The 16,750-nt window shown below is 41.3% G+C and overlaps 1 protein-coding gene across 1 annotated transcript in view; it reads left to right on the plus strand.

The window, feature by feature from the left end:
• Positions 1-16,750, plus strand: part of sorcs3a (sortilin related VPS10 domain containing receptor 3a) — a 614,798-nt gene that overhangs the window by 292,991 nt on the left and 305,057 nt on the right. Inside the window, exon 3 of the mRNA XM_061907863.1 lies at positions 6,194-6,293. Coding sequence (XP_061763847.1) covers positions 6,194-6,293 — 100 coding nt within the window. The remainder of the gene's footprint in view (positions 1-6,193; positions 6,294-16,750) is intronic.

Genomic DNA, 16,750 nt, shown 5'->3' on the forward strand with positions numbered 1-16,750 from the left:
ATATATACATACACACACACACACACATATATATATATATATATATATATATATATATATATATATATATATATATATATATATATATATATTGTATACAGTATATATGGGGCAGCACGGTGGGGTTAGTGCGTCTGCTTCACAATACGAAGGTCCTGAGTAGTCCTGGGTTTAATCCCGGACTCGGGATCTTTCTGTGTCCTCACCGTGACTGCGCGGGTTCACTCCGGGTACTCCGGCTTCCTCCCACCTCCAAAGACATGCACCTGGGGATAGGTTGATTGGCAACACTAAATTGGCCCTAGTGTGTGAATGTGAGTGTGAATGTAGTCTGTCTATCTGTGTTGGCCCTGCGATGAGGTGGCAACTTGTCCAGGGTGTACCCCGCCTTCCGCCTATTTGTAGCTGAGACAGGCACCAGCACCCACCGCGACCATAAAGGGAATAAGCTGTAGAAAATGGATGGATGGATGGATATACTGTATATACAAGGCAGTCCGTGGGGCAGACAGATGATCCGGGGCAGGAGAGAAGTGACAAGGTCCGTGTCCAGAGCAAGGGTCCAGGATCGAGGAAGGCAAAACACGGAAGATCTCAAAGGGCTTAAACTCAGAAATTAACTGAGGGTGGAACAAACAAGGCCGTCAGGCACGGAGGGAAAACACAGGGAAAGACAGAGAGCATAAAGCGAAAGTAGGCTTACTTTGGGGCGGTATAGCTCGGTTGGTAGAGCGGCCGTGCCAGCAACTTGAGGGTCGCAGGTTCGATTCCCGCTTCCGCCATCCTAGTCACTGCCGTTGTGTCTTTGGGCAAGACACTTTACCCATCTGCTCCCAGTGCCACCCACACTGGTTTATATATAAAAAATTAGATATTGGGTTTCACTTTGTTAAGCGCTTTGAGTCACTAAAGAAAAAGCGCTATATAAATATAATTCACACTTCACTTCACTACGGTCCACCATTGAGAACTAAGTTCCCGCCTGGATCCTTGGGTCCACTGGTCTGACGAGTCCACATTTCAAATTATATTTGGAAACTGTGGACGTGGTGTCCTCTGGAACAAAGAGGAAAATACCCATCCGGATTGTTATAGGCGCAAAGTTCAAAAGCCAGCATCTGTGATGGTATGGGGGTGCATTAGTGCCCAAGGCATGGGTAACTTACACATCTGTGAAGGCACCATTAATGCTGAATGGTCCATACAGGTTTTGGAGCAACATGTGTTGTCATCCAAGCAACGTTGTCATGGACACCCCTGCTTATTTCAGCAACACAATGCCAAGCCACGTGTTACAACAGCGTGGTTTCGTAGTAAAAGAGTGCAGGTACTTTCCTGGCCCGCCTGCAGTCCAGACCTGTCTCCCATAAAAAATTTGTGGCGCATTATGACGCGTAAAATACGGCAGCGGACACCCCGGACTGTTGAACAACTGAAGCTCTACATAAAACAAGAATGAGAAAGAATTCCACCTTCAAAGCTTCAGCAATTAGTTTCCTCAGTTCCCAAACGTTAATTGAGTGTTGTTAAAAGAAAAAGTGATGTAACACAGTGGTGAACATGCCCTTTCCCAACTACTTTGTCACGTGTTGCAGCCATGAAATTCTAAGTTAATTATTATTTGCAAAAAAAGAATAAAGACACATATCTTGTCTTTGTAGTGCATTGAACTGAATATGGGTTGAAAATGATATGCAAATCATTTTATTCCGTTTATATTTACATCTAACACAATTTCCCAACTCATATGGAAACGGGGTTTGTACAAATAGCAACAATGACGGATTTTGGTATCCACGAATAACGGTCTGGGTAAAAAAATCTAAACGCAGGAAACAAAACAGAGCACTAAATAAAAGCATCTAAAAGCATCAGGTGTGGTGATTCGTTTTCTCTTCCAATGCCTTGCAGTGATATATAAAGCTACACGTCTACAGGGTATGTGTTATTATAATTGTCTGCATTAAACGCAGCATATTTTATCTCTGGACCCTGTGCAATATAGTTATTATAAATGATATATATTTTTCTGACGATGCAGCTTCTAATGGTTTCGTGGTAATGCATGTTGATGACACATTTGACAGTACAAAGGCATCCTCATTCTAATGTAGTGTCCTTGCTAGCGGTTAATGTCCCTCCATTGTGCAGCTCCAAACTGTTGTAATAATTATGGATATATTATCACACAACTTTTATGCTTAAGGGCCGTTGCTATAATTATTGTCAATTGTGCTAAAGTGGTATTTTTCCTTTGTCTGCGGAAACCTGGCAATCCAAAAGATTGCAAGCCAGTCTGGTATCAGTGTCTATGTCCAGGAACGGCCTGCTGACTGCCAAAGCCGAACACAGAGTAGAGAAACGGCGATATTACCAGCGTCAACACATTTGCATTTCTGTATAATTATATATTGTGTCTAACTGGAGTTGTCGAGATTACCCACTTCCCTCAGCGACAGCTTCAAGTGATGTAAACAGGGACCTCCCAAATGAATAGAGGAAGCACGCAGGCTGGACTTTTAGAATGTAGTTTGGATCTGTAACTAAAATACAGCCCAAAACACGTGTCTCCTCATTGAGCCAAATTGAACTCTGTCTATGCATGATTCCTTGCTTCGCGTCTGTTTAATAGATGTCATCAGTGTTTGAACCTGACACTAAATCACTCATTCTCGCCTCCATGGCAGCGCATCAACTACCGTAAATTACGGACTATAAGTCGTTAATTTTTTTTCGAGGGTTTGAACCCTGCAACTCATAAAACGGTGCGACCAATTTATGGGTATCAAAGACTATACAAATGGGACCCATTACCGCTCTACTTGGCACTAAGCATCAAGGGTTGGAATTGGGGGTTAAATCACCAAAAATGATTCCCAAGCGTGGCCACCACTGCTGCTCACTGCTCCCCTCACCTCCCAGGGTGTGAAACAAAGGAATGGGTGAAATGCAGAGAGTAAATTCACCACACCGAGTGTGTGTGTGACTATCAGTGGTACTTTAAGTTTTTCTTTGGTGACGTCCGGCTATATTGTAAATAGTTAAAAAAAAACCAATAACACACTGAATGTTTGTGTTATTGTTTGTGCTATGGTGCCATCTTTTGGACAAGTTCGCTCACTGATGGTGCTGCAGTTAGCGTTCGCTTCTCTTGCCATCCATAGCGTTTTTACACGAATGGATTCTTTATTTATCACACCAAGCAACGCATAACTAAAAGAGTTTTTACCTACTAAACCGTAACATGTGTAATGACTGTGGGCGTTTTCATGCATGTTCGTACGAGCTTGTTTTCGAGTGTCTTTGTTAGTATTATTAACTGACAATGGCCTTCTTTTGTGTGTGGTTTTAGTTTTGTAAAATCACTAAAATGTCAACGTGAAGTTATTGAGTTTGTTTAGCTGAATGGAAAGCCAGCTTCCGCAGCTTGTGGGTCCATAACAATGACTTATGTTTTGTTTGATCAGCCGTTTTACTGCTGTGTGACAGGCACCCTTTGGAAACAATTAAGCTATGTAAATAAACATTTATATATTTTTTCTGTGTAGATAACTCAATTCACAACATATATATGTGCGGCTCATGGTCCGGTGTGGCTAATATATGCAATATAATGTTTTCTTCTAAAATATAGTGAGTGTGGCTTATATCCTTGTGCACGCTATAGTCCGGAAAATACACTATGTTCCTTACAAGTAACATTATCATTGGAGAACGAGAAGACAAGGACTAGCTGAACATGCCATAGGAAAATACCAAAAAAACATAGTGTGCCGCTTAGCTAGAACTCTTGAAAGTAAAGATAGTGGCCGAAACAATACAAATTGTTTTTGTCTTTTTTGTTATCGTTTACAAATTCAATATATAAGAGCCAATAGGTTTTGCTCATTTATATTTTTTGCACGATTGACTTAATTACAAATTTTTCCGCAAAAGAAGGAAATAAGGAAAGCATTTAAATATAATGGATTTTAATCGATTTAGAGTTATGTTTAAAAACTGTTATCGCCTAATGATTCTGAACATTTTAGGGATGAACAACTCTTGTGGTCTGCTTGTCCGGCGGGGTTCGGTGCTTCAGGCTACTGCGGCCGGGCGGCGTGTCTGGAGCCTCTAAGTCCCACTGTTCACCCCGTCTTCAATCAATTAATGTTTATTTACAGTACATAGCCCTAAATCACAAGTGTCTCAAAGGACTGCACAAGCCACAACGACATCCTCGGTTCAGATCCCACATTGGAGCATGCTGGGTCTAGTCCCCTCGTCCCCTCCAAAGTATTATATTGGTGCTGCAAGTCGGCCAGCTGCTGGGGTAGTGACCTTGTGTGTCAGCGTGTCTGTGATCTTTTGAAATTTTTAAAAATCTGTTTATTTTTTCTTCCTGTGGCCCGGTGCTAGACGTTCCTGCGGCGGCTGATCTCATGGGGTGCGGGGGTGGTGTTGGGCTTGTTGGGGCATGGTTGCTGGTGGGGCCTCGGTGGTCTTCGCATCCAGTTGCGGGGAATCTCTGGGGTGGGTCGTCCAGCTGTTTGGGCCGCATGGGATGTGGTCTCTCGCTGGCTTGGAGGCTGGCTGTCCCCTGCTTCTCCTGTGCAGTGTCCTCTATTTGGCGCGTCTGTCTATGGCCTGTACGTGTGCCCTGCTCTAGGGTTCCTGGCTGTGTGGGGCCGATGATCCTTTGTGGACAATGTGCTGCGTCTAGCTGGTGAGTTTTACCGTACAATGTTGAAGGTGCGTGTTGTGAAAGGTGCGGAAGTCCAGAAGTGGCAAAGGCAGGCTCGGATGTCCGTGGGCAAGCAAGAGGTCAGAGGCCAGATCCAGGGAGACAGCAGGAAGACCAGAGGGAATCCAGGGGAACGAGACACACATTTCGAATCCATGAAACGAAGAGGAACTGCAAGGGTGACGACACAGGACAGGGCACAATGAGCACAGAGGAGGGGAAACACAGAGAGAACGGGAGCACATAGGCAAGGAGAGCTAAAGACATGTAGGGCATACTGTACGGAGACAAGTCGCTGCGTTCCGGCACTGGAACACAGGACATGTTGTCTTAAGAAGGCAGGGGAGCAGGAGAGGCACTGAAGAATGTGTAGCGGCACGCACTTGTGTCGTGACACTTAACATTTCAATCACTTGCTATGCGGATTGTTCGTTTTTAAATTATTTTTTGTTGAATTGCAATGCTATTTTATTTGTAATCTTCTTTCTGTTTCCTATTTTGCCTCTTGATGTTGTACGCTTTATTTGTTTGCAAATCAACTAGCATATACAAAATTTGACCCCGGTTTTAAATTTTTGTCCACTGATGATTCACTCTTGCTTTAGGCACAGGACAGTTATATTTGTTTCCATCCATCCATTCATCTTCTTCCGCTTATCCGAGGTCGGGTCACGGGGGCAGCAGCCTAAGCAGAGACGCCCATACTTTCCCTCTCCCAAGTCATTTCATCCAGCTCCTCCTGGGGGATCCCGAGGCGTTCCCAGTCCAACCGGGAGACATAGTCTTCCCAACGTGTCCTGGGTCTTCCCCGCGGCCTCCTGCCAGTCGGACGTGCCCGAAACACCTAACCAGGGAGGCGGTAGGGTTGCATCCTGTCCAGATGTCCGAACCACCTCATTTGGCTCCTCTCATTTTGGAGGAGCAGCGGCTTTACTTTCAGCTCCTTCCGGATGACAGAGCTTCTCACCCTATCTCTAAGGGAGAACTCAGCCACACGGCGGAGGAAACTCATTTTGGCCGCTTGTACCCGTGATCTTGTCCTTTCGGTCATAACCCAAAGCTCGTGACCATAGGTGAGGATTTGAACGTAGATCGACCGGTAAATTGAGAGCTTTGCCTTCGGGCTCAGTTCCTTCTTCACCCTAACGGATCGATACAGCGTCCGCATTACTGAAGACGCCGCACCGATCCGCCTGTCAATCTCACGATCCACTCTTCCCCCACTCGTGAACAAGACTCCAAGGTACTTGAACTCCTCCACTTGGGGCAGGGTCTCCTCCCCAACCCGGAGATGGCATTCCACCCTTTTCCATGGACTCGGACTTGGAGGTGCTGATTCTCATCCCAGTAGCTTCACTCTTTGTTTCATTTCAGCAAAAATAGAGATTTGATATTTCAGTCGTTAAAGATACAAAATGTTCTAAGTTTATACTGACTTTTTTTTTTTTTCCTTTTTGTTTGTCTGTTCAGGTCTACCGACTATGGTTCTACATATGAGAGGATGAATGACAAAGTCGGATCTAAGACCGTTCTGAGTTACCTTTACGTCTGTCCAACCAACAAAAGAAAGGTAAGATCCAGCTGCAAGCTGCATTTCTTGAAATGCCGTCACACATAAAAGAAATATGGAGAAGAAAGTGAATAATGAAATTGCTATTTATATGTAAGTTTTGGAAAGTCCTCAAAATTCTACACACAATACCCCATTAATGAGTTTATTTAATTTTTTTATTTATTTTGCAAACTTATAAATAAGAAATAAGTATGCAGACCCTTTGCTCAATACTTAGTTGAAGCACTTTGGCAGAAATTACAGCCTCAAGTCTTTTTGAGTACGATGCCACAAGCTTGGCACACCCATCTTATCTTTGTGCACTTTCTCTATATACACATACAAATATATATATATATATATATATATATATATATATATATATATATATATATATATATATCAATCAATCAATCAATGTTTACTTATATAGCCCTAAATCACTAGTGTCTCAAAGGGCTGCACAAACCACTACGACATCCTCGGTAGGCCCACATAAGGGCAAGGAAAAATTCACACCCAGTGGGACGTCGGTGACAATGATGACTATGAGAACCTTGGAGAGGAGGAAAGCAATGGATGTCGAGCGGGTCTAACATGATACTGTGAAAGTTCAATCCATAATGGATCCAACACAGTCGCAAGAGTCCAGTCCAAAGCGGATCCAACACAGCAGCGAGAGTCCCGTTCACAGCGGAGCCAGCAGGAAAACATCCCAAGCGGAGGCGGATCAGCAGCGCAGAGATGTCCCCAGCCGATACACAGGCAAGCAGTACATGGCCACCGGATCAGACCGGACCCCCTCCACAAGGGAGAGTGGGACATAGGAGAAAAAGAAAAGAAACGGCAGATCAACTGGTCTAAAAAGGGAGTCTATTTAAAGGCTAGAGTATACAAATGAGTTTTAAGGTGAGACTTAAATGCTTCTACTGAGGTGGCATCTCAAACTTTTACCGGGAGGGCATTCCAGAGTACTGGAGCCCGAAATGAAAACGCTCTATAGCCCACAGACTTTTTTTGGGCTTTGGGAATCACTAATAAGCCGGAGTCCTTTGAACGCAGATTTTTAGACCGTGTAGTATTTTATACGTAAGTAGTAAAACCTTGAAGTCACATCTTAAGTGCACAGGAAGCCAGTGCAGGTGAGCCAGTATAGGCGTAATGTAATCACACTTTCTTGTTCTTGTCAAAAGTCTAGCAGCCGCATTTTGTACCAACTGTAATCTTTTAATGCTGGTCATGGGGAGACCCGAAAATAATACGTTACAGTAGTCGAGGCGAGACGTAACAAACGCATGGATAATGATCTCAGCGTCTTTAGTGGACAGAATAGAGCGAATTTTAGCGATATTACGGAGATGAAAGAAGGCCGTTTTAGTAACGCTTTTAATGTGTGACTCAAAGGAGAGAGTTGGGTCGAAGATAATACCCAGATTCTTTACTGTGTCGCCTTGTTTAATTGTTTGGTTGTCAAATGTTAGAGTTGTATCATTAAATAGAGTTCGGTGTCTAGCAGGACCGATAATCAGCATTTCCGTATTTTTTGGCGTTGAGTTGCAAAAAGTTAGCGGACATCCATTGTTTAATTTCATTAAGACACGCCTCCAGCTGACTACAATCCGGCGTGTTGGTCAGCTTTAGGGGCATGTAGAGTTGGGTGTCATCAGCATAACAGTGAAAGCTAACACCGTATTTGCGTATGATGTCATCTAGCGACAGCATGTAGATGCTGAAGAGTGCAGGGCCAAGGACCGAACCCTGGGGAACTCCACACGTTACCTTAACGTAGTCCGAGGTCACATTGTTATGGGAGACGCACTGCATCCTGTCAGTAAGATAAGAGTTAAACCAAGACAGGGCTAAGTCTGACATACCAATTCGTGTTTTGATACGTTCTAATAAAATATTATGATCGACAGTATCGAAAGCAGCGCTAAGATCGAGGAGCAGCAACATAGATGACGCATCAGAATCCATCGTTAGCAATAGATCATTAGTCATTTTCGCGAGGGCTGTCTCCGTGGAGTGATTTGCCCTGAAACCGGATTGAAAGTTTTCACATAGATTGTTAGACGCTAAGTGTTCATTTAGCTGCTCCGCAACAATTTTTTCGAGGATTTTTGAAATAAAGGGAAGGTGAGACACCGGTCGGTAGTTTACCATGAGGTCAGGATTGAGGTTAGGTCTTTTAAGAAGAGGATGAATAACCGCTTTTTTGAATGCTAGGGGAACAGTGCCTGAGGAAAGTGATAAGTTTATAATATTTAGCACTGATGGACCTAATAATACAAAGAACTCCTTGATCAGTTTCCCAGGAAGTGGGTCAAGTAAACATGTTGTTTGTTTTATTCCATTAACACGTTGTAACAATTCTTCTAATGGTATTTCCTCAAAACAAGATAAACTATTTTGGAGGGCAGTATCCGCCGTATATACAATCGTGTCAGTGTTAATAGAACCCAGTTGTAGTTGGGACGCATTGTCTTTAATCTCCTTTCTAATGACTTCAATTTTCTTACTAAAGAATTGCATAAAGTCATCAGCTGAGTGGGTGGAGCTACTGGAAGGAGTCCCTTGTTGGGTTAGCGATGCTACCGTACTAAACAAAAATTTAGGATTGTTTTTATTACGGTGGATGAGATTTGAGTAATATTTAGTTTTAGCTAAGGTAAGCATGCGTTTATAAGTTATTAAACCATCACTCCATGCTTGATGGTGCACCTCAAGTTTAGTCGTGCGCCATTTGCGTTTCAGCTTTCTGCATAATAATTTCTGAGCTCTAGTTTCTTCTGTAAACCACGGGGTGCGCTTTTTTGGAGCCTTTTTTAACTTTAGCGGTGCTATGTTATCAATGGTTTCGCGCAGGGCGTCGTTAAAGTTGTTAGTGAGGTTATCAATAGAGCCCACATACTTTGGGAATGGTGCCATTACCGAGGGCAGTAGGTCAGCAAGAGTTGTCGTTGTGGCCGTATTAATGTTGCGGCTGCTATAGCAGTTATTATTATTATTAGTTTGCCGAACATGCGTCTGAACCTCAAATTTTATAAGGTAATGATCGGACAATACTTTAGTATACGGGAGTATCGTAACTTTGGAAACGGTGATACCCCTGACAAGCACTAGGTCTATCGTATTACCGTTGCGATGCGTGGGTTCATTTATTATTTGTGTGAGACCACAGCTATCAATTATAGTCTGGAGCGCTACGCACGGTGGGTCCGATGGGGTATTCATATGGATATTAAAGTCCCCCATTATGATTATATTATCGGCGTGTGTCACTCGATCAGCAACGAACTCTGAGAATTCATTGATAAAGTCCGAATAGGGCCCTGGGGCGCGGTAGATAACAGCCAGGTGTAGAGGCAGCGGTGTGACAGACCTCATAGTAAGCAACTCAAACGATTTATATTTATTATTTATGTTAGGACTAAGGTTAAAGTTTTTGTTGTATATTAGTGCGACCCCCCACCCCTTTTAAGAGGATAGGCAATATGTGCATGTGTAAAGTTAGGAGGACATGCCTCGTTTAGCGCAAAAAAGTCGTTTGGTTTAAGCCAGGTTTCGCTGAGACCGATGACGTTAAAATTGTGGTCTCTGATGATATCATTAACTAACAACGTTTTGGGAGACAATGATCTTATGTTTAAAAAACCTATATTATAGGTAGTGGGCTGTTTTAGGGAATTTTTGATCAAATTATCCGTAGTAGCAATATTAATAATGTTGTGTTTATTATGCCCAGAGCATTTAGTATAATTACGACCATATCTAGGAATTGATACGACGGGAATTTTCCGATTGTTTGTTTGTTGCTTTGATAAACTGCACGCATCATAGTTAGCCACATCAGTAAAACACATGTCCAACTCTGAAACACTCAAAGCAGAAAAAACTTGTTCTAATTTAACTGACTCCTTACCCAGACAAGTAGTCTCGCATCTTCCATTTAAATCCGGCTTCAGGATGGAGGGAAGTGGTGTTCTGTGGGGATTAGCCTTCTGCTTTGTTTTTAGCCCCGCTCGGCATCCGCGTTTCCGATCACACCGCTGGCGTCTGCTCCGTAGACGGCCCCCGCTGCTACTATACTCCCCTGCTTCACAGGCCGCTGGATGTAGCCGGCGAAGTATTCCCGTGCTAGTTAGCAGGTCTAGCAAGCACGCGTCTATCATTCCAAAACGGCCCGATATGTCCACATCCAGAAGTGTCTGGCGGTCGTACGTGATCACGGAGTGACCACGATGTGAGCCAGCCATAAAGTTTGTAGAATTGTCCGGTATTTCTGCCAAATGTTCCATATTTAGCAGGAGCTCCTCGAGGTCGCAGCCCTTCCGGGCGCCGCCATCTTGGATATAATATATATATATATATATATATATATATATATATATATATATATATATATATATATATATATATATATATATATATATATATATATATATATATATATATATATATATATATATATATATATATATATATATCTGTGTGTATATATATATATATATATATATATATACATACTGTATTAACACAAACACATATACATACATATACATTTACACATACATACTGTACATAAACACGTATACATATACACATATATATAAATATATACATACTTATACACATACAAATATACACACACGCACTTTCTCTATATACACAGACAAATATATATGTGTGTGTATATATACATACATACTGTATTTACACAAACACATATATACATGGTATATATGGTGGGGCGGTATAGCTCGGTTGGTAGAGCGGCCGTGCCAGCAACTTGAGGGTTGCAGGTTCGATCCCCGCTTCTGCCATCTTAGTCACTGCCGTTGTGTCCTTGGGCAAGACACTTTACCCACCTGCTCCCAGTGCCACCCACACTGCTTTAAATGTAAAAATTAGATATTGGGTTTCACTATGTAAAGCGCTTAGAGTCACTTTGAGAAAAAGCGCTATATAAATATAATTAATTTCACTTCACTTCACGGGCTTCACGGTGGAAGAGGGGTTCGTGTGTCTGCCTCACAATGGGTTCAAATCCAGGCTCGGGATCTTTCTGTGTAGAGTTTGCATGTCCTCTCCGTGAATGCGTGGGTTCCCTCCGGGTACTCCGGCTTTCTCCCACTTCCAAAAACATGCACCTGGGGATAGGTTGATTGGCAACACTAAATTGGCTCTAGTGCGTGAATGTGAGTGTGAATATTGTCTGTCTATCTGTGTTGGCCCTGCGATGATGTGGCGACTTGTCCAAGGTGTACCCCGCCTTCTGCCCAATTGTAGCTGAGATACCCCCGCGACCCCAAAAAAGGGAATAAGCGGTAGGAAATGGATGGACATATATACACATAAATACATACATATACATTTACACATACATACTGTACATAAACACGTATACATATACACATACATATAAATATATACATACATATACACATACAAATATATACACACACACACACACATATATACATATAAATATATACATACAGTACATATACACATACAAATATATACACACACATATACAGTTGTGATCAAAATTATTCAACCCCCACACAATTTTGGTGTTTTAGCAAGTTGGACATTTATTCCGTATTTTTTTTATAGTCATATCAAATAAAGATGTGTAAAATAGACAAATGCAACTTAAATTGTAACACTGTATTTGACAAAATACCAAAAAAGGACATTTTTCTTATTATATCATTGACAAAATGATTCAACCCCCTAGTTACATGCATCTTTAGTACTTAGTAGAACACCCATTGGCAGTAATTACATCCTTCAAACATGATACATAACCGGACACAAGCTTCTTGCAACCATCTACAGGTATTTTAGCCCGTTCCTCTGCAGTTCATTCATATTCTTGGGCTTGCGTGCTGCAACTGCTGTCTTCAAGTCCCACCACAGGTTTTCTGTAGGATTTAGGTGTGGCGACTGTGAAAGCCACTCCAGAGTCTTCCAGCCCTTCTTCTGCAATCACTCTGATGTTGATTTGGAGGTATGCTTGGGATCGTTGTCCTGTTGGAAGGTCCAATGTCTCCCAAGCCTCAGCTTCGTCACTGACTTCATGACATGTGCAGCTAATATATCCTGGTAGGAAATAGAATTCATAATGCCTTAAACACGCTGGAGATTCCCGGTACCTGAGGCAGAGAAACAGCCACAGAGCATGACTGACCCCCCACCATGCTTAACAGTAGGCAAGGTGTTCTTCTCTTTGTAAGCTTAATTTTATCTCCTCCATACATAACGTTGATTCATAGGCCCAAAGAGTTCCAGTTTTTTCTCATCACTCCATAGAACAATTTCCCAAAACCTTTGGGGTTTGCCCAGATGATTTTTGGCATACTGGAGTCTATTTTCCTTGTGCCTGGTAGTCAGAAGTGGGGTGTGACTGGGAGTTCTGGCATGGAAGCCTTCATCTCGTAGTGCCCGCCGTATTGCCTGGGAAGAAACCTGCGTTCCCCCCTCTGCAATGTCCTGTTGTAGTTCCTCAGCTGTTACCCGGGGGTTTTTCACCACTGTACGCTTCAAATACCGGACAGCAGTTGCACACAGCATCCTCTTTCTACCACGCCCAGGCAGTGTTTCCACTCTGCCTTTAGCTTTAAACTTCCGAATTATGCTCCCAACTTTGACTCTTGGAATGCGTAATGTCTTTGCTATATTCCTATATCCATATCCTTTCTTATGAAGAGAAATTACCTCCTCTCTTGACTTCTTTGACCACTCCCTGGACTTTACCATGTTGCAAATACACCATTGACCATCTACAAGAAGCTTAGCGTCACACTCTTTTTCAATCAGTTTAATTGTTGTTCGTTATGGTTCTAATCACATCTACAGGTGTTTTCAACACCTGATTGAAAATACCTTATTCAAATTCTGTTCTTAAGAGTTATGATCTTCAAGGGGTTGAATAATTTTTTCAATGAGATATTAAGAGAAATGACACTGTTTGTTATGTTACCAAATATAATGTTGTAATTCAAGTTGCATTTGTCTATTCAATGCATCTTTATTTGATACGACTATAAACAAAATACGGAATAAATGTTCAACTTGCTAAAACACCAAAATTGTGTGGGGGTTGAATAATTTTGATCACAAGTGTGTGTGTATATATATATATATATATATATATATATATATATATATATATATATATATATATATATATATATATATATATATATATATATATATACATATATATATATATATATATATACATATATATATATATATATATATACATATATATATATATATATATATATATATATATAGACATACATACATACATATATTTACATATATGATACATACTGTATATACATAAACACATATATACATACATATACATTACATACATATACACATACAAAAAGAAACACGAAGATATACATACATACATACGGATATAGATAAGCAAATAAATAATGTAAACTGGGGACAAGGTACTACTTTTGTTATTTAGTTATAAAATGCATGTTAGGTTCCAGTCTATTGACTTTAACTCCAGCCTTGTTTTCTGTTTTTGTGCCTTTTTTTAGAGTGAAGATTATTAAATGTGTTCCTACGTGCAAGCCTTGTAAAGAATAGTCAGTTTGCATCCTGGGAGGACAAACCTCGCAGTAAGCTGCCAAAAACCACGTGGTGACAGAATGACGCCAGGCCGACTGACTGGCAAAGACAGGCTTCAATAATGTCTCTGGATTGTAAACAAGTGCGCAATCCGAACACCAGAGGCAGGTGAAAATCATATGTCGCCATGGTAGCTAAAACAAACAAGATTGCACAAAATCAGGAACTAATGAAGTCTGAGACTAACAGAACACAATCGAAAACATGATCCGGACCAGGATCATCACATACAAATTTAATTATTTAAGTTCATGACCAGTATTTATGTATTTATGTTAGATGTGTTGTACCGGAGAAAGACATAATTTTAACAAACAAATACAATCAAAAATTATTAAATGTTAAGACATACATTTTTATTTGACCAGGTGAAATAAGTATTTGATCCGCAGGAATTCTGACCTCCACCCGCCAGTTATGTGGCCACGAAGCATACAAATGAGTCGTGTCCTTGAGCAAAAGGTTTTATGAGATAGGCAGCACTGCAGATATGAAACGTGGAAATGGAAGAAATGCAAGATAATAGTGAATCCTCCCTTTAAAGCTCCATGAAGAGGTCACCTCGTGGGGTAAGACAGATTTGGAGTAAAGGTGAATGCTGCAAAACTAGCTGACTGTACAAACCTCAAAACCAGTGAAGTTGGCACGTTGCGTAAATAAAAACAGAATATAACGGTTTGTAAATCCTTTTCAACCTATATTCAATTGAATACACTGAAAAGACAAGATACTTAACGTTCAAACTGGAAAACTTTGGTATTTTTCACATATATTAGCTTATTTGGAATTTGGTGCCTGCAACATGGTTAAAAAAAAACTTGCACAAGTGGCAAAAAAGACTGAAAAAGTTGAGGTATGCTCATCAAACACTTATTTGGAAGATCCCACACAAGTGAAGAGGCTAATTGAGAACAGGTGGGTGCCATGATTGGGTACCATGCTTCCATGAAATGCTTAGTCATTCATTGTGAAAAAATTGTCAGTTTAAGACAACGAACTATTGAAAAGAATTTAGGGATTTCTCCATCTACGGTCCGTAATATCATCAAAAGTTTCAGAGAATCTGAAAAAATCACTGGACGTAACATTGAATGCCCGTGACTTTGGATGCCTCAGACGGTACTGCATCAAAAACCGACATCGGTTTGTAAAGGATATCACCACAAGGGCTAAGGAACACTTCAGAAAACCATTGTGAGCAACTACAGTTTGTCACTACATCTGTAAGTGCAAGTTAAAACGCTACTATGCAAAGCGAAAGCCATTTATCAACGACTTCCAGAAATGGCGCAGGCTTCGATGGGCCGAGCTCAACTAAGATGGACTGATGCAAAGTGTAAAAGTGTTGTAAATGTGGTCTGAGGAGACCACATTTCAATTTTTTGGGGGAAACTGTGGACGTCGTGTCCTCCGGAACAAGGCGAAAATGAACAATCCAGATTGTTACCGACACAAAGTTCTAAAGCCAGTATCTGTGATGGTATGGGGGTGTATTGGTGCCCAAGGCATGGGTAACTTACACATCCGTGAAGGCACCATTAATGCCAAAAGGTACATACAGGTTTTGGACAGCATATATTGCCATCCAAGCAATTTCATTATGGACGCCCCTGCTTATTTCAGCAAGACAATACCAAGCTACGTGTTACAACAGCTTGGCTGGTTTAGTATATCCACACCAACACGGATATTTTTTTTAAAAACGCCTGCCCAGTGTTAAAACAATCTCCATCAACATTCTTTTCATACAGGAACACATCTACAGGCTGCCATGTTGTCCAATCAGAAGCCTGTAAAAACACCTACCACTGATTGACATTGACATTAAATTGCTTTCCTGAAATTTGACAATTAAATATTTCAAAAATACATCAGAGAATGGGTTCTGAACCCTTTTTTATGCATTTTTTTAAAACAGTTGTGCCTATCGTTCACAATCATTGTGAGTAGAGATGTCCGATAATATCGTACTGCCGGTATTATCGGGCGATGAATGCTTTAAAATGTAATATCGGAAATTATCTGTATCGGTTTCAAAAAGTAAAATGTACTGTATGACTTTTTAAATTTCCGCCGTACTGAATGGTACACAGACGTAAGGAGAAGTACAGAGCGCCAATAAACCGTAAAGGCACTGCATTTGCGTGCCGGCCCAGTCACATAATATCTACGGCTTTTCAAACACACAAGTAAATGCAACGCATACTTGGTCAACATCCAGACAGGTCACACTGAAGGTGGCCGTATAAACAAGTTTAACACTGTTACAAATATGCGCCACACTGTGAACCCACACCTACAAGAATGACACACACATTTCGGGAGAACATCCGCACCGTAACACAACATCAGCACAACAGAACAAATACCCAGAACCCCTTGCAGCACTAACTCTTCTGGGACAATAACAGAATATTGGATATTGTCAAAAAAGCCTTTATCGGAAATCTCTAGATGAAAGTAATTCCGGATTAAACGCCGCACTGACGATAAACCGGTCTAGTCAGGTCTGTTTTCATTCAAAAGGCGCACAGGATTATAAGGCGCTTTAAAGGGGTCATATTATGATTTTTTTCAAAATGGAAAACACTTCCTTGTGGTCTACATAACATGTAATGGTGGATCTTTGGGTCTTATTTACGTGACTCACCTTCGACAGCGTCTTCTCCCTGTCATCTTTGTTGTAGTGGTGTAGCGTGCAAGGACGGGAGTAGAAGAAGTGTCAAAAGATGGCGCTAACTCTTTTAATGACATTCAGACTTTATTTCAATCAATAACAGAGCAGCTTTTTCTCATCCGTGGGTCACTCG

The sequence above is a fragment of the Nerophis ophidion genome, linkage group LG01, assembly GCF_033978795.1.
Source record: "Nerophis ophidion isolate RoL-2023_Sa linkage group LG01, RoL_Noph_v1.0, whole genome shotgun sequence".
Taxonomy (NCBI): Eukaryota; Metazoa; Chordata; class Actinopteri; order Syngnathiformes; family Syngnathidae; genus Nerophis; species Nerophis ophidion.